Source organism: Garra rufa, chromosome 13 (genome assembly GCF_049309525.1).
Source record: "Garra rufa chromosome 13, GarRuf1.0, whole genome shotgun sequence".
NCBI lineage: Eukaryota > Metazoa > Chordata > Actinopteri > Cypriniformes > Cyprinidae > Garra > Garra rufa.
In genome coordinates this window covers 41,366,241-41,385,817 of record NC_133373.1, presented here as the reverse complement: position 1 = coordinate 41,385,817, position 19,577 = coordinate 41,366,241, and the positions used below count along the sequence as shown (strand labels likewise).

The window sequence follows — 19,577 nt, the reverse complement described above, 5'->3', positions numbered from 1 at the left end:
TAAACTATGCTTTATCTGTAGTCACTAATATGTGTGCTTTGTACATAAACTGAATTCACTTTAAATGTGTGGCAACCTATTCAATGTCTACGTGCATGTTAGTGCAGTCTAGTCACATTACTCTGTTTACACTGGCAAAACCTTGCTTTCTCACACTTGATAACAGTCACCGGAATTAATGTGTGCAAGTGTGCATGTCCTTGTCGAGTATCTACAGTCAAACCAAAAATTATTCAGACACCAGATATAATTTTTTGATATTTTTTTACTATTGGGTACAGGACACTATAGTTCATTTACGCAAGTGGTGATGGTAAAATAAAGCAAACTGTGACATATTGTACCCAAAAATTGTTCATACAGTGGATTACCAGTCAAACAGATAAAAATGTGGGTCCAAAAATTATTCAGTTTGACCTGACCATGTTCTTCTTTAATTGCTAATGTGACCATTTACACCACAGACAACAAAATTAAGCATTGGCTGGTAACTGGTCAAGAAGTATTGATAGTTGTATTGATAGTCTATCTAACAGTTGTCTAAAATTGTGGGGTGCTTGTAATCCATTACATACCTTTCTATCAAAGTTATCTGACATTATCAGGATGAATTAGTTCTGACACACAGTTTTTGTCATATTTTATTACCATTTTCTAAACTATAGCAAATAAACTGATAATGTGAGAAATGTTGAAGGTGCCTGAATAAATTTTGGTTTGACTGTAGTCAAAAGTACCATGTTTAGATCATAAAAACCATTTCAGTTCTTGATTCAATCTTCAACTGATCTCAATTCTGCAATAATCTGATACCATTTTTCAAAAAGTTGACACTAGGAATAACAAAAAGTACTTCTACAGCATTTACTATTCTTGATTATACTTCATTCTTATCCTAAAATATTTCTGATTTATAAACTACCGTTAGGCGAATAAAATTGAATTAACAATAAACACTGTATTTATGAATGAAAATGAACAAAACTGCAAACAAACAGAAATCACTGCGCTGACTTTTTAGCACACCATTAATCTCTCAGCGTTTACTTGCTCACTCTCCCACATTAAAAAGACACACACTCCATGTCAAGTGGTTTCTTACCGGCTCCTTCCTCCCGACCACAGAGAACCACATGGTGCTACGCTCTGCCCCGGAGTCGAGAATGAACAGAGGACTCAACTAATAGCGGTCCAGGAAAACTTATCCCACTCTTTCAAAAGCAGGCAGGTCTACTGAGGAGCGACTAGTGGGCTACATGTTAAACAAATATGCAAATATCTGAAGCCAGAGTAGGAAATACCACATCCAGACTACTATGCAAGAGAAACTCCCACGACTCACTAACGGTTAGGTGAAGTTTTAGCGCAATTCCCAGCTGCGTCCCAGCTCCACACCGGGACAAACCAAACCGCCTCTCCTTTTTAGATCCTCCCCTTTGTCCCAGAGCATGCCTTACACCCCTTCTTCACTCCTCCTTTTCTTTCTCCTCCCATTTTTCACTCCTTCCCTCCCTTTTTTCCCCTCCGTTATACCTCTACCAAAGTTTATGCTTCCTCAGAGACACTCACAGATGAAAATAGAAGCTGTAAAGGGGAGGTTTTGCTATGAAAATAAACAGTTCCTGTTAACCTCCTTCACCTACCACTACACCTCCCTTGCTCGCCTCTTCTCTGTCCCCTAACCTGATGCACATCTGGTGGGAAAAAGGTTCTTCTGTTCACTTCCATATAAAAAAATCCCAGTATGAAAAATTAAGAAATATTTACTTGCACAGTAAAAATGTAAACTGGTCCATGTTGGATCTGAAAGCACTTTCTAACGGTCATACTAGTAAAGAGTTTAGAGTATAAACAAACCTTAATTTCCAGTGTTGACATTGAAACTAACTAAACAAATCGAAACTTTCTATGCTTGACAAGTGGAACTGGTGGAATCATGCAAAACATTTAATATTTTACACATAAAAGACCTCATTTTGTAAAAGGGTTGACGATCCAGAAGACACTTCCTTCTGCTAAAAGCAGTGGACTAGAACAGCGTTCAGTCCAACACGGAAACATAAAGATTTGCTTATAACTCTGTTTCAAATTTGAATGTTTGACAAGCACACAGACCAGCTTGTGACTGAATCAAACAAAAGCATGTCATTCTTGAAACAGAAGCATGTCTTTCTTCTGTTTGGACAGTTAAAATGGTTCACATCAACTGCGTCAAACTCATCGGATCTAGTTCTATGCCAAAACCAGATGCCCTTCTCATAGATTTAGGGTATCAGTTACTCTCTTGACTTTGAAAGTTACACAATAAATGTCACTAAATCAGTTCTTACCTTGGCCGCCACAATACTGAGGCCCATCCCATTGTGTTTCTTCAAAGTCACCGTCACAACTTCCGGTTCCTTCCGCATTGGCTGTAGAGAGAGAAGACAGGTGATTTTACTCAGAGGGAAAAAAAAGTCACAACTATATGTTCAGCTTTAGGTCCACGCTGCTTCTGGAAGTTGCGTCTGGTGGCCGTTCCTAGAGCAAACTGAGCTAAGAGGAGGAGTAGGAGAGAAAATTAGGGAGGTTCTGCCACTGCTGGTTCTCAGAGCACAGCCGACCGCAAAGCAAAACGGCGGGTGCTGGAGACGAGTCAAGAATGAAAGCCACATGCGTCGGCTCCAGAGTGCATCAGGCCTCAGTGGGCTCGCTTACGCACAGGCCGGGCCTGGGAGAAAGAGACTAGCTTCCCACAGAGAGGCACCGTGCCACGGCCTCTTCTTTAGCGAGCTCCAGTGTGTAAATGGTGCACATGGCATGCATTTATTGTACAGGGAACCCATCTGCATTGTTAAGTACACCTTGGGGGGGTGGGAGCAGAGCTGGTTTGAAGTATGGTGGAGCTTTATGAACACTAAAGGGTTAATGCAAGAAATCTTCTTGGCTTTGGTAAGGCAAAAGGACAAGAAATTTTAGCCTTGTTAAAGCATGTTCCCTTAGAAAAGGATTTTCTGGCATGGATATCTTAATTAATGAATGCATAGAATTTTTCCAGCCTAGGTGATCCCTGTCAAAAAGAAAACATTACTTATCTGTAAAATAATGTGTGAAAATGCACAGTACGACTAGAAACTGCAAACAAGGTCTATTTAGATTTCATATCTAAATCTCATGTGTACAATATGCGAGTTTACGGTAAGCACTGGTCCTGGGTTGGTTGCTAGAAAGGGATGTGGGAGTGGGAGGGTTGGTTTGGCACACGATCAAGCTGCGTTCATCAGATTTCTGTGTGGTATTTAAATGCGCTCTGTGCTCCAGCTCTGTCTGCTTTTGGGTGGACTGACATTATGTTTAAAAAAAAGTGAGATCATGACATTACGAAAAAAAATACTTATGTAAAAATACGAGAGATAGTAAAAAAGACTAATTACAGGGGAGGAGGAGCATTTAAGGGCTTTGTGTGTTCAGGGTAAGGAGAAAGATATCATTTACATCCAGTCCTTGGGCACTATGGTCAAATATTACCCTCTGTGGTGTAACTAGTGTTGGCTGAGACCTAAGAGAATGTTAACTTGACAGAACACACACTAGCAACTGACATCAAATATTCCCTGGTGTCGTTTTGTAAATATCTCTCTAGTATTTGGGTCTTAGATTAAAAATTCAGTTGTAAAGAGACAAAATACTGCACTTTTCTGATGCCGTCAAAAGCAAATCCATCTACCCATCAATCTATTTACCCATCTATCTATTCGTCTGTCTATTTACCCATCTATCATCTATTTGTCCTTCTGTCTATCCTTCCGTCCGTCTATATATCCATCTGTCTATCTACCCATCTATCATCTATCTATCCGTCTCTCTTTCCATCCGTCTCTCTGTATATCTATCTATCCATCTATCTATCCGTCTATCTATCTATCTATTCATCTATATATCCATCTATCTGTCTATCTACCCATCTATCCATCAGTCTATCCATCTGTCTGTCTATCCATCTATCTATCCGTCTATCTATTCATCTATATATCCATCTATCTGTCTCTCCGTCTGTCTCTCCGTCTGTCTATCCATCAGTCTATCCATCAGTCTATCCATCAGTCTATCCATCAGTCTATCCATCAGTCTATCCATCAGTCTATCCATCAGTCTATCCATCAGTCTATCCATCTGTCTATCTGTCTCTCCGTCTGTCTATCTACCCATCTATCCATCAGTCTATCCGTCTATCTATCCGTCTATCTATCCATCTATATATCCATCTGTCTATCCGCCTGTCTATCTACCCATCTATCTATCTATCTATCTATCTATCTATCTATCTATCTATCTACTACCCATCTATCTATCATATATCTATCCATCTATCTATCTATCTATCTGTCTGTCTATCTATCCATCTTTCCATCTCCAAACAGTATAATAACTTACCAGTTCTGACGTGTCAGCTGAGAAGTGACTGTCGCAATCGGCTCCTTCAAAATAGATGGTCCAAGTTCCCGGAGAGCGTGGATGAGGTGTCAATCGACAGAAACCTGTAGAAGAAAGAGCGGATTCTGAACACATCCACTAAATGGTAAAACTTTAAATCCACCGGTCTCTCACGGTCTTTGTCACGCACCTGTAAAAACACCCACTCACTCTCGATCTCTTGCAAAAAACAAACACCGATAGGAATGGCAGCAAACAGACTGTTGAACACAACCTTAACAAACCACATTCCACTGGCATCACATCAGCCTTAAACAAACAAAGCCAACAACCTCTGATTCACCATCCACCTGATACTTATTGTGCACGCCACAACTGACATCAAACACTTGAAACTCATTTGGAGTTGCAGCACTCTGTTTATCATCCATACCTCTCTGGCAAAGCGGCTCTAGGAACTCCTGGAATCCGTTGGGAATGTTCCGCACCACGTCGCACGAGTAGCCATCCTCGGGCAGTAGGAAAGGCAGCTGCAGGTCAGGGTCCTCCTCCAGCTGTACTTCCCGCCCATCGCTTCGGGCCAGTTCGTCCGCCGTGTTCTCAGCCACAGCCACCACATGATCAATCAGCTCCTGTGGGCATGAAGGGGACAATGATCATAATGTTACATAAGAACTCTAGTAAACTTCTCCCTCTCCGATACGCTTTGTACAGCGAGTTTTGGAAAGATGGGGTGCATCTAATTCGGTCTGGGAGAAGTTCCAGAACAGCTAACATCAGTTACAGCACCTTTTACAGTAATGAGTTTAATATTTCACATCAAACAAGAAGGTCACATTATGAGAAACCCTGAGGTTCGAGGAAATGAGCAGAGCTACTGTAAAAGGGCAGAACACCTGGTTCGGTTTATCTAAAAATAGACACATGTCATCAGACCAGGACTAGAGAACCCAAATGAAACAGTTCACTTACAGGAGGAATGTAGGGCTCATCAGGAGCACAGTGGTAGTTGCTCAGCAGAGCGTTGAGCTGCAGAGAATTGAGCTTGAAGCAGGTGTTGTTGATGTTCTGCACATCTTGCATGGAGTATTTGTCCATAGTGAGGAGAGTCGTTGCCTAGAGAGACAAAATGACAGTTATGATAAAGTACTGGTACATAGTCCATGTGACTAGCACTGAGGTTTTTAAACATTTCAGAAATAATGCAGCCTATGTATTAGGGTCTTTATACAGACAAATATATATTAAATGGTAAAATATTAAAAATAAGAAAAAGTAAATAACTTTTTATAAAAACACTTTTAGTACTACTTCTACTACAACTAATAAAGTCTTTTAGTATTTTTAATGTTCTCTGCATATCACTTTTGCACAATATACACTACCAGCCAAAAGTTTTTTTTTAATGTTTTTTAAAGAAGCCTGAATTATTTGATCCAAAGTACAGCAAAAAAAAGTAAAATTTGATATATTTTTACTATTGAATATATTTTAAAATATAATTTATTCCTGTGATTTCAAATATTTTTTCGCATCATTATTCAAGACACATGATTCTTCAGAAATTATTCTAATATTTTGATTTGCTTCTCAAAAACATTTATTATTAATAGTATTATGTTGAAAACAGCTGAGTAGATTTTTTTTCAGGTTTCTTTGCTGAATAGAAAGTTCAGAAGAACAGCATTTATCTGAATTAGAAATCTTTTGTAATGTCTTCATCATCACTTTTGATCAATTGAGCATCTTTACTAGATAAAAGTAGTAATTTCTATAATTTTTCCCCCAAAAAATAAAAAAATAAAAATAAAATTATACTGACTCCAAGCTTTTGAATGGTATACTGTATAAAGTTACAAAAGCTTTTTATTTCAGATCAATGCTGATCTTTAGATCTTTCTATTTAAATATTTTTAAATATTGATAATAATAATAATAATAAAAAATATGTCTTGAACAGCAAATCACCATATTAGAATGATTTCTGAAGGATCATCTGACACTGAAGACTGGAGTAATGATGCTGAAAATTTAGCTTTGGTCACAGAAATACATTTTTACTATTGAAAAACTTTTGACTGGTAGTGTATATAGTTTGTTTGCACTAAATTTAAACCCTGGTGAAAACATAAAATATACAGTACACTTTGTCAACTACCTTATACTAGAAAACAAAACATTAGTGAAAGTATAAACAGGCGGCAACATAACCTAAGGTCACATCTTTATAAATGACGCATGCTTTTCCTCCATCTTATAAAACAATCATTATATACACAACAGAATAAGCTATAAGTAAGCAACTCAAATCAGCTCAAGGGATTATAATACTGTTGTACATGTACATGCATGTTTATCTGATGTTGTGGAGGTAAATGTCTGCAAAAGTACAGAAATCTCTTTGTGTGGATGTGACCAAAAGAAAAAGGTTCATATAGGGGGCAAATTATATCTTGATTGAATCCCAAAACATTCTCTCTAATAAAAACAGTATATATTTAGAGCAGAACATGTTTTATTCAAAATGTATAAATCCCAAAAGGTGCACGTAAGGGTGTAATAAACATAACCAGTTTAACTTTATAGCTTACAATGGCTTAACGTAAATAGCTTAGCTATAAATGCAACTCTGGGAAAGACTCGTGTATATATTTGCATGTGGTACCTGGACTATGCGACTAAGGTGGCAGTCTGCAGCCAGCTCCAAACCCTGTTTCTCAGCCCACGCCTCGATATGGCTGAGCTGCTGTCGCAGGATGGCGCCCCAGTAGTGTGAGCACAGGCCTGAGTCGGCCTCCGTAACCAGCTTGTTAAAGAGCCACATGTTAACAAAGTGGAAGAGCTGAGAGAAGAGCTGAATGGTGAGAGCCGCGTTGACACGGCACCGCCGCAGAAGAGACATGGCGCCTGTTAACGTGTGCAGAACATCCTCTGTGGAAAAGAGGAAAGTAAGGGCTTGTAATATAGTATAAACAGAAATGACACCAACATTCCTTTATTTATTTTAATGGTGTAATGTTAAGAACTACTGCTATTAGCTCAGACTGTTTTCTATACAAAAGGTTGAAACACATTCAAAACGCATGTTTTTTTTTTATATTCTCTATAAATGCATGCTTCTTGTGGTTGGTCCCTGATGTGTATCACATTTAAAATTGGCGTTCCTTGGAACAAGGTTTGGAAAGCACTCTTCTAAAGAACTGGAAGTGTCATTACATTGCTCAAGATGTTTTGAATATTTCTGGTTCTTTTCAGCATATTTCTGCATTGCTTAAGATGTTGATACTGTTCTAGTCAAGAGGGCATGTTTGCCCATTTTCCAAGTCATTTTGTTAAAACAGACTTGTCAAAATAAGACTACTTATCATTCTACAATGAACAAGACAACAAAGAAATTAGGATGTTGTAAGTTCCTGTAAAGAAACTGGTCGATATCACTCATTGGGTTGAACATATCTGCTGTAGAGTTTCAAAACCACCACTAGGTGGTCCCATGTAACTTTTTCAATTGCAATTCTGACTTTTGTCCTTCAAACAAAGGTTCAAACCTACCAATCTACTTATCTTTATAAGTGCCAGGTCAAAAACTGCAACTGTTGATGAATTAAGCACAGCTGCTGAACTAAACTAAAGCAATACTGAACTGACTTGAGCTGAATAATAACACTACTGTCTTTTTAGAGCTGCTTTGCACAGAGGAATTCAAATTTGTCTCATATTTAAAAAATATATATATAAAAATAAAGGTGACCTGATTTGTGCATTTGAAAAGGTGGGTTTCTGCTCACCTATCTTGGGCCTCTGAGGGTTCTGTTCATCTGGATCTTCCAGGAAAGCTGGCATGTAGTTATTCAGATCCGACTGCAGGCAGTGCACCAGGTACCTGCAGGAACACACATTATTTAGTGTCCATATATCCACCATCAGCGGCCTAAAGGAACTTCCTGTAGAATCCCACAGTAAATCTGAGACCTGGCTGCTTCACAACCCGCACGAACCGCACAAAAGCGCAGTTGTTTCAGCTGGTCATTCCAGTGCTTAAAGGAAACGGAGGCGCTCCGACCGCATTGTTTGTGCTGAAAACCGGCCCCAGGACCGTAACTCTCTCTTATACCCCCAAACTATAGCTCAGCCAATACAAGCCAGACCCAGAACATTCCTTAGATTCAGCACATCCTGCCGCCTGATAATGGTTACAGGAACACAGTATGAACTTATTTTACAAATCCCTTTTGTAATTGATCAATCACAATTAAATGGATTGTTTTCACATTATATGGAAATAGTTAAAGGTCTAAATTTAAAGTAAAAGTCTAAAAGTAAAACGTACATTTAATATTTAGTTAAAGGTCAAATTTACATTTTATTTACAGTTGAGGTTAAAAGTTCACCTTGCAGAATCTGCAAAATGTTAATTATTTTATCAAAATAGAGGGGATCATACAAAACAGTATTTAGTACTGTATTTAGTATTTAGTTATTTATAAAAAATGACCCCATTTATACTCTTGATTCTTAATACTGTGTTGTTACCTGAATGATTCACAGCCTTTTTTTTTTTTGTTTAGTGATAGTTGTCCCTTGTTTGTCCTGGACAGTAAACTGCCCACTGTTTATTAGAAAAATCCTACAGGTCCCACAAATTCTTTGGTTTTTCAGCTTTGAGATCCATCTTTTCTCACTGAGGACAACTGAGGGACTCATATGCAACTATTACAGAAGGTTCAAATGCTCACTGATGCTCCAATAGGAAACACAATGTATTAAGAGCCGGAGGTGAAAACTTTTTGAATTTAAAGATCAGGGTAAATTTAACTTAATTTGTCTTCTGGGAAACATATAATTATCTTCTGTAGCTTCTAAAGGGCAATACTAAATGAAAAAAAAAGGCAATATAAGAAAATATAAGAAACTAATTACACATCTTCATTCTGTTCAAAAGTTTACACCCCTGGCTCTTAATGCATGGTTTTTCCTGTAATAGTTGCATATGAGTCCCTCAGTTGACCTCAGTGTGAAAAGATGGATCTCAAAATAATTGAGTCCTTGTTGGAAAGGGTTCAAATGCACAAAAATACTGAAAACCACAGAATTTGTGGGACCTGGGATTTTCTAAATATATATAAAAAAACTGATTTATGCTGTATAGGATGGTAGCTCACTGGTTTTGAAACACAGCTCATGATTTTAAGCATAAATATGCATACATGTTCAAACACTCACTTAAAAGCCATCTGAACCAGGTGAGCGAGGACATCCTGTGCATCCAGCGTGATGCGACTGAGATCCTTGTCCTGCTTGATGAAGTTCAACAGCTCTGAGGCGTTAGCCATCCAAAAGGCCAGAGCCCCGGCGATGTTCTTCTGTTTCTGTAATGCACAGAGATGGGGCGTTACACACAGCTAAAGTAAAACAACCCGACATACAAACAATAAAGAAAAGAGTTACAGCCATGAAAAGCACTGAGTAGCACTCCCGGGATAGACATGTGCCTCTGTCCAACCCTCCCGGCCTCCAACAACCAGTCACCGCGTCCAGACAGAGTAGAAATCATTCACGCGTTAAGAGTTAGCTCAAGCTAGGCAGGACTGACTGGGAAGCTGCGGTGACTGGTTGCTTTGGATCCCACATCCCTGCAATACAGAGAGGAGATACACACAGTCCAGAAACAACCAGACATGTGTGTATACCCGCACACGTCTATCCCACGTGACGACGACAGCAACCCCCCGCCCAACCCTCCCGAATACGTCATACTGGCCACAGGACGCATCCATAAGAACAATGACATTAACCACAGATATGAAGTCAAATGAAAAGGAAATTAAAAGTTTCCAAACAAAGCAAAAGAACATGGGGTAGTCTCTCATCCACACTGAAGTGCAGTAAGCAGAGGTCAAAAATGGAAGATGCCGCAATTAAAATCAGTTTGTTTTTTAGTATCACATGGTCCAGGTTGAGTCATAATGAGGGGTTATGAACGATTGCGTCCAGCCGTAGGAGGAGGGATTACTTAGTTGGCTTGGGTTGTTTGCTTTCTGTTATGGGGGGATAAAAGAGGCATGGAAGACTGAGCCAAGCCGACAGATAGAACAGAGAGAGAGAGAGAAAGAGAGAGAGAGAGAGAAACTGGAAGAATGAGACGCCTCCCTAGCAGTGCGAACTCCTACCTGATCACCTTCAGCAATCTCCTGTAGAGATAGTGGGTGTGGGGGAAGGAGGGGGGTGGGGGGAGACAGACATCCGACAGGACAGAGAGAGAGACTGTCAACAACAGCCATGGCATGGACAGAATTCACAGGCATGTAAACACATAGACATTCACACTCACACAGGACAGGTCACAACATCGTCTCACACTCACTGCTGTTCGGGACGTCTGAGTCATCCAGAGTAATTTTACTCGAATTTCCTGATAATTTACTCACCCCCCATGTCATCCAAGATGCTCATGTCTTTCTTTCATCAGACAAAAGAAATTTAGTTTTTTGAGGAAAACATTCCAGGATTTTTCTCCATATAGTGGACTTCAATGGTCAAAACCAGTCATAGGTGTACATTTTTCAAAATTAAGATTTATACATGGTTTGTTAGGACTGGACAATATGAGGGTGCAAAAAAAATCTAAATACTGACAAAATCACCTCTAAAGTTGTCTAAATGAAGTTCTTAGCGATGCATATTACTAATCATAATAAAATTCTGATATATTTACAGTAGGAAATTTGCAAACTATCTTCACGGAACATGATCTTCACTAAATATCTTAATGATTTTTAGCATAAAAGAAAAATCGATAATTTTGTCCCATACAATGTATTTTTGGCTATTGCTACAAATATACCTGTGTTATTCCTTGGCTGGGATCGTGTGGAGCCCTTTGAAGCTGCATTGAAACTGCAATTTGGACCTTCAACTCACTGACCCCAATTGAAGTCCACTATATGGAGAAAAATCCTGGAATGCTTTCCTCAAAAAACATAATTTCTTTTTGACTAAAGAAAGAAAGACATTAACATCTTGGATGACATGGGATTAAATGATCAGGACATTTTTATTCTGGAAGTTAATTAATCCTATAATTCTGTAATGTTAAGATACAGCTTCGTTTCTGTGAAGCCAAGGATGATATTTTTCAGGATGCCACTAAATTTCCAAAATTATTTGTCTCAATACAGGTGAAGTGTTTTCAAAAAGACAGCATGAATCCAAAATTGCCTTAAGATCATTTACACAAAAACAGAGCAGTTTTGCAAGCAAACTTTAATGATGAATTCCCTGAGCTTGTGTTTCTCATACTTTAAACTTTTCCTAAAAGTTCAGAAAAAGTAAATCAATATTTAAGTGGATTATGACACTAATGCTGGTTTTTAAAGAGACAGACTGTATCCATTCATAAACAACTTTCTTCTTATTTTAGATACTGAACTCCATCTAAAGTCTTGTAACCGGGAGTCAGGAAATGGAAGATTTATTAAACAACTATTTGCATTTGAACACTGCTGTCAGCCCATGAGATATACAGTTTGAACACCTGGGTGGGCCACTCAAAACCTGCAGGCGCTGACCAAATAAGAACCTAAATAAACAGAGCATGTGGATCTCATTTCTTAAATGCAAAGAGGTTTTACATAGTTATTTGTGGTGACCAAATGATGAAAGTGAACGTTTGCGATCCAACGAGGCTGTGTGTGGTGACTAGACACGGTTGAGAAAAGTTTAACTTTATGCAAATTAGCAATGACTTCTCGTTCACGTTATGGCGAGTCATTTCACTGTTCTGTAGAGTTTGTCTCAGCACATATACAGCATTGCAGTAAAAAACAATGCTTGGAACATAATTTGTCATCTTTCTCAGTGAGTGTGATTCAGGATTCACTAAGTTTGATTTATGCATTGATAATTAGTTTTGTTCATTATATTTACACCATTGTGCAAACGTTTGGGGTCAGTAAGATTTTTTGAAAGTAATTCATTTAGCAAGGATGCATTAAATTAATCAAAATTGACAGTAAAGAAGAGATTTATAATGTTACAATATATTTTAAACTTTCTATTCATCAAAGAATCTTAAAAAAATGTATCATATGGCTTAAACAAAAATATATTCAGCAGAAAATCGGCATATTAGAATGATTTCTGAAGGATTTTTGAAGACTGGAGGTCACTAAAATTACGCTTTGCATCACAGTGCTAAATTAGATGTTAAAATATATTACAAAAGAAAATAGTTATTTTAAATTATAATAATAATATTTCACAATATTACTGTTTTTGATCAAATAAGTGCAGCCTTGGTGAAAAGAGATTCTTTCAAAAACACACACAAACCCCAAACTATTAAAAAGTAGTGTGTATGCATATATAAACGTTTTTTCCTACAGAAGCAAAAATAAATTCTTGTAATATTAGAATGACTTTTTTTTTTTTTTTTTTATGCATCTTCTTATGGAAGCTGTTGATCCAAGTGCTGCTGGAATATGGTGCATGAATCAGATAAAACAAGGCACAGAGACACAAACACACGTACAGACATTCACATACAAACAAACACAGGGGAAACATTGAGTGCAGTAGTTTAAGCACTGTTTGCTGAGGCAATGACCTAAATCGATGAAAGCAGAGTGAAACAGGCTTTAACACTACAACTACAAAAGCATGTATAATGCAACTCCACAGACAAATCACTACATCAGAGCTACAGCGATATGTCTAAAGTATAAATTAAAATATAATAAAGTCACACACAACTTCCACTGCAAAAAAATAATTAAGATGAATAATTATTACCAGTAAATAATTCAAGGAAAAATTGGCAACACCCACCTGGATAACTCCTTCCATCATGCTCACCATCTTGTTGACAATGGCGATGACCTTGTGCGTTCGTTCAGAGGGGCTGATGTCGGGCCGGTATTGGCTGGACATGACGTAGCGGCAGGTCATGTACAGCACATAGGTGGGAGACAGCTTGAAGTGAACTGTTGAGCTGTTGGTGTAGTTAATGATGGCGGACAAGAAGGCATCCTCAGCTATGGGTGGAAATCATGGGATAGAGGAAAGAAGGTTTAGAGAGAGATTTAATTGTGATGGACCAAAAACTCTAATGCACGATTTTAGCATGACAATTTATACATGCATGTATATTTTAGTTTTGAACCAGTCACCTGAGCTGTAAACTCTGTTATTGATCACACTATATTATAACTGTCTTTTTTTTAAATTTTTTTATTTTAAGTTTATTGCCACATTAGTTCCATAGGTTATTTCATGGCAAACAAAGATTATACATAAACAATACAGTAGTACACAAAGTGTACATAAAATTCTATAAAATATTCTTTAAATTTACTTTTGAAAGAAATTGTAAAAGTTTTTTCTGGGTCTATCTTATAAAACAAGTCCTGATAAAGAGTTTGTCCTGATAATAACCTTAAATATTGGACAGCACAAGCTTCACCATCAACTCCCACAATACTGACATTTTGGTGCTTCTTCACCAATCAATAAATGTCCATGAGTTCATCTGATATGTATACACATATTGGTCATGCCTAGATTTAAATGAGTAAATATATTTTGTTCCTACAACATAATTTATTTTTAAAAAAGTTTATTTTGACATTCTTCCCATTCTGCTTGCCATGTATTATAATTGACAGTGAAAAGCATGTAGGAACATCTACTGTAATATAATATAATAGCTCACTATAATCAAATTCATTTTGCAGAGCGCATGCATGTCGTTTGAAAAAATGTTTTGTGATCTTGCATTTATATGCTGCTCAGCCAAATCAAATTTAAAGATGGAAACTATTAAAACGCAAAAACAAAACACATTACCATTACATAACCCATAACTTGGGTTAGCTCACTCAAAACTGAAAATTGTCATTAATTACTCAACCTCATGCCATTCCAAAACTGTTAGACCTTCACAAATAAGATATTTTTGATGAAATCTGAGAGCTTTTTAAAACTAAAACACAACTGAAACGTTCAAGGCCCAGAAAGGTAGTAAAGCCATCGTTACAATAGTTCATGTGACATCAATGGTTCAACCATAATTTTACGAAACTACGAAAAAACTGTGCAATGACTTTATTCAAAAATTTCTGTGTCAGCTGCACCAAACGCATGCGTTGTGTTACTCATGTGAACGCAGAAGAGTAGAAATGGTTCAATAAAGTTATTTTTGTTTATTTTTGTTCTCGTAGCTTCATAAAATTAAGGTTGAACCACTGATGTCACGTCGACTATTTTAACAACGTCCTTACTTTCTAGGCCTTGAATGTGTCAGTTGCATTGCTGTCTATGCAGGGTTTCATCCAAAATATCTTAATTTTTTTCCCAAAGATGAACGAAGGTCCTACAGTTTTGGAACGACATGAGGTTGAGTAATTAATGACAGAATTTTCACTTTTGGGTGACATAACACAAAGTAGTAACACACAACAACACCGCTTTATCGTAATTTTTCGAGAAGCTTTGAGCTACTTATAAAAACCGGATCGTACAAATGCAAATTAAACATACAGTAGGCGATTATCTGCTCTAGTTGATGATATGACAGCAGTACTAGGCTGCTTTTTTGTCTTAGCCCATGCATGAAACTGCACAGTAGAACATTTCTGACTCTTGTCAAACTACTCACTCCTGACACCTAATGGCATGGTGGGAAAATGACATATACAATTGCAATTTCTGCATTTTTTTGAGAGGGAGTTCAGCGAAAAATCAACAGTTGTCAGCAGGAAGTGTCGTTCGCTAACATAAAAGTTAAAAATCAAACATACAAGGCAACAATTATTCATTACTCCGATCATTAATTTCAAAATGTACCGCTCCAACAAACACTGCCATTCGTGTCTGTCGTAGTTGCATATGATTGGTTGCTGCCAAGTTGGTCGATGCTGATTGGCTGTCACCAAGTGGCAGGTCCCTCCTACCCTCCGAATGCCAGTAACTGGCTTCCGGCTGTCAATGGCAGGTACTTCCTGCTGCCAGCTGCCATTTCTTTTCTGAACCCCTTCTGATTTTTTTGGACAGATATATTTTCAACAGGAACATTTCCAGTCTGTCTGGAATGACATGAAGAGAGACTAAATCCAGAAGAACTGCAGCAACGTCTCTAAGATGCTTCAAGAGACCTACCTGAAAAGCTACCTGAAAAACTACGCGCAAGTGATCCTAGAGCAAAAGCTGCTTTAAACGCAAAGGATGGTCACACCAAATGTTGATTTCATTTAGCTAATAGAAGTTAATTGATAAGAAAATCATTTTACAGAATTTTTACACAAGTGCCTTAAACTTTTAACAATACTGTAGCTTTGCAGGTAGATTTCTTGAAGCATCTTGGAGACGTTTCCACAGTTCTTCTGGATTTAGTCTGTCTCAGTTTATTGTGTTTCTTCATGTGATTCCAGACAGACTGGGTGATGTTGAGATCAGATCTCTCTGTGTGGAGCACTGGCTGTTGCCTTGGGCAAACAAAAATCTCACGGGATTATTATTATAATTAATGGCGAAATGAATGTTTGGAAATATAAACTGATAATTCCTGCTGACATACTACTACAAAAAAAAAAAAAAAAAATACAAAAAACTACTACAAAAAAATAGAAATAACTGACTTAAAACTGACTTTAGCTGGAGAAAATACTAGTCTTTTTTTTTTTTTTTTTTTTAAATAGTAAAATAATTTAATGATAAAACAGGTCATCAATACTTTCCATCTATTGATCTATGAGGCAGCTAACCATTAGTGATTTCTCAAATTAGCTGGCTGTTTTGCTTTACAATCAGCACAGCCAATGAAAGAAACTGCATGCCACCAGGTCAAGCGGAAACACTGTGTTGTGTCTACAACACCCAGAAAAAGCCAATGACAACAAACAGAACATTACAAAGCCGCCGCCACACACCAGACAAATCACATGACCCAGTTCAGACCAGATCGTTGAAATTAAACCAGCACAAATCGATTGGTTTTGCTTTGCAGATGGATGTGGTACTCACAGTTTTCCCTGAACTCGATGCTGGCCGGCAGAATGAGTTCTGGGCCGTCCTGGGACCTGCGGGGAAAGAATTGTTGTTCGATGAACCAGTTAAGATAGGACAGATTGACACCGCTGTCTACAGACGCCCACCGCTCCAGAGACCCCGCTCCTGTCCCTCCGTACAACATCCTGTCACAGATGCCAAACCGTGCTGTGCGTGTTTGAATGTGCGTTCTCATCACCACTGGATTATTGATGACAAGACTGAAGCCAGGTGAGCGGCGGGCTCAGGTGTCTCAGGTTCAGACAGAGGAAAAGGGTTAGGTTACATATAAAGACCTGTACCCGGCGCTGACTCCATAGAGACCCTCGCTGACTGATAGCTGATGTGTGCAAAACCTGCTGTTACTACAATGGCTATGCTTTCTGTGTCATTAACTAAAACAGCCTTTTCACATTTTCTGTGCTAACTGCAAAGTGAAATGTGTGGAATTCTGAAATCGTGTATTTAGAATTTTTGATTTTTTGAGAATTTTAAAATTTAGAATTTATGTATTTCAGGTTATAAATACGTTTATAAAAATATTATAAATTATTTTTTTTTTACATTTTCTGTGCTAACTGCAACATGAAATATGCAGAATTCAATTTTTTTTGTGTATTTAGAATGTTACAATTTTGTGTATTGTATTTTAGGTTACATCAAAATCAAAGATAATAAATAAAACAAAATGAAAAATAACAAATATATTATAAATATAGGAAACAAAAAATATTATAAATAGTAATATAAATATATTATAAATATATAAAATGTAAAAATATAAATAAAATAAAATAAAATAAAATAAGAGTAATATTTTATTTTTCACATTTTCTGTGCTAAATGCAAAGTGAAATGTGCAGAATTCTGAATTGTAGTGTATTTAGAATTTTATATGTAGAATTTCTATGTATTTTTGGACACATCAAAATCTCTCAAAATAAAGATAACACAAATGTAAAATAATATAAATACAAATATATAAAATGAAAATATTATAAATAATAAAAAAATTAATAAGAATTACATTTTATTTTTCACATTTTCAGTGCCAAATGCAAAGTGAAACAGAATTCAGAATTTTAGTGTATTTAGAATATTTTTAGAATTTTAAAACGTAGAATTTATGTATTTTAGGTCACATCAAAATCACTCAAATAAAAGATAATACATTCAAATGTAAAATAATATAAACATACTATAAACATATAAAATAAAATTTTTACAAATAATAATATAAATACATCAAATAAAAAATTTTAAATAATAAAATAAAACACTACTAAGAATTATTTTTACATTTTCTGAATTCAGAATTTTTGTGTATTTTAGGTCGATAAGTAAGATAAGTAAAAAAATATATATATTATAAATATATAAAATTAAAAAGATAAATAATATAAATATTATAAATATATAAAATAAAAAAATATTATAAATAATAATATAAAACATTAATAAGAATAATATTTTATTTTTCACATTTCTGCGCTAACTGCAAAGTAAAGTGTGCAGAATTCTAAATTTTAGTGTATATAGAATTCTAGAAAAAAAAAAATTAATTTGAAATTCAAAATTTTGGGGTATTTTAGGTCATATCAAAATCACCCAAATAAAAGATAATAAATTAAAAAAAACGTAAAATAATAATATAAATATATTATAAATGTATAAAATAAAAAAACATAAATAACAACAAAAAAGCTTTAATAAGAATATTTTTATGTAATTCCTTTAATAATAATAATAAAATATATTTTTAATTCAGCCTGACACTGAAAATGCAAACAGAATCAGCTCAGAATAAGTTCTTACCTTCCATCATGTTTGTTAAAGTCCTGCTGTTCTCCTCTAATCATGGGTTTCACCAGGCCTCTTTCGCTGTTTCCCGAACGCTCCATCTCCAGCTTCCCTGAGCTCTGAAACCACCAAATATTCCATCAGAGATCAATCACACTACATACAAACACACACAGAGATCCAAAAGAAACAGGCAGATGTGCCACCTTGCTTGTAGGGAGAGCGGAGCCACTATGAACGTCCCCGTGAAGGTCAAAGGTCGTCTCTGGGACACTTCTGAGAAACACAAAAAGGGTGGGAGTTAATAATTTCAGCAGATGACATGGAAGTAAACAGTATCTGTGGCCAAACAAACAGACACACACAATATAACCATCTGGTTATGCTCTAAAACACACAATTACATAAAACCTGAGCTGAATGGAAAGTCAAACAACAGCAGCGGCCCACAGCCTCACGAACACCCAGATACATACGTATGTGTGTGTGTGTGTGTGTGTGTGTGTGTGTGTGTTTACGAGCACCGAAGACAATCAATAACACAGCAACATTCTTACCAGGCTAAATGAATGAGTACAACCCCACTAAAGTCTACAGTTACACCCACAGTGCTTGAACAAAATTATACCAATGAAAAAATGACCGTAAATGACAAGATTAGAAGGCAGCTACCGCTACTGTGTTCAACATCTGTCGAACAGCTGTTTCCAGCTCTTTGCGTTCAGATGTAGAGACTATAGAGAATAGATGCAGGTATTATCTATACTGCAGTTTGGAAGCAGGCAGTACGTCTAAACATTTCTATGGCATTTGCAGCTAGAAATGTTTTAGATATTAAATAACATGTGGTAATGTCCATTTTGGATAATCCAGTGAATTAAATACCTTGAAAATGAAAAGTACAGCACTTTTTTGAGCACTTGATGGACATTAGGGCTGCAACTAACGATTATTTTAATAATCGATTAATCTGTCGATTATTTTTTCGATTAATCGATGAATCGGATAAAAAAAAAAGGGATTTACAACCCTTTATTCAAAAACAGAACTAAAATCTTTAGAAAGTGCACGAACATGTTGCTCCTTGAACTGTTATAATAATAATAATAATAAAATAAAAATGGACTAACACAAAAAACATACACATGTATGCTTTGCATCTGCCAAATATATAGACTAAATAAACTAAAATTACTATCCGTCAAGACAGCGGATTGCTGTGGTGTACATGCTGCATTTCCCATCAAGAAGCCTCTCAAATTAAATTCCTCAGTGCACATTAAAAAAGTCATGTGACTTTGCACGCTGGAACGGGATAACTT

At 36.6% G+C, this 19,577-nt stretch overlaps 1 protein-coding gene across 21 annotated transcripts in view; it reads right to left on the bottom strand.

Annotated features, from left to right (window-relative positions):
• afdna (afadin, adherens junction formation factor a) overlaps nt 1–19,577 on the bottom strand; it is a 162,819-nt gene that overhangs the window by 44,816 nt on the left and 98,426 nt on the right. For 15 of the 21 annotated variants that reach the window (XM_073816838.1, XM_073816839.1, XM_073816841.1 and 12 more), the window contains 12 exons: nt 18,462–18,531; nt 18,271–18,374; nt 16,432–16,487; nt 13,240–13,445; nt 10,584–10,604; nt 9,637–9,782; nt 8,202–8,296; nt 7,079–7,344; nt 5,386–5,529; nt 4,847–5,045; nt 4,414–4,517; nt 2,331–2,411 (listed from right to left, as the gene is read on the bottom strand). In XM_073816838.1, the coding sequence (XP_073672939.1) occupies nt 2,331–2,411; nt 4,414–4,517; nt 4,847–5,045; nt 5,386–5,529; nt 7,079–7,344; nt 8,202–8,296; nt 9,637–9,782; nt 10,584–10,604; nt 13,240–13,445; nt 16,432–16,487; nt 18,271–18,374; nt 18,462–18,531 (1,492 nt within the window). The remainder of the gene's footprint in view (nt 1–2,330; nt 2,412–4,413; nt 4,518–4,846; nt 5,046–5,385; nt 5,530–7,078; nt 7,345–8,201; nt 8,297–9,636; nt 9,783–10,583; nt 10,605–13,239; nt 13,446–16,431; nt 16,488–18,270; nt 18,375–18,461; nt 18,532–19,577) is intronic. The other 6 variants (XM_073816842.1, XM_073816856.1, XM_073816846.1 and 3 more) reach the window with 1 other exon arrangement.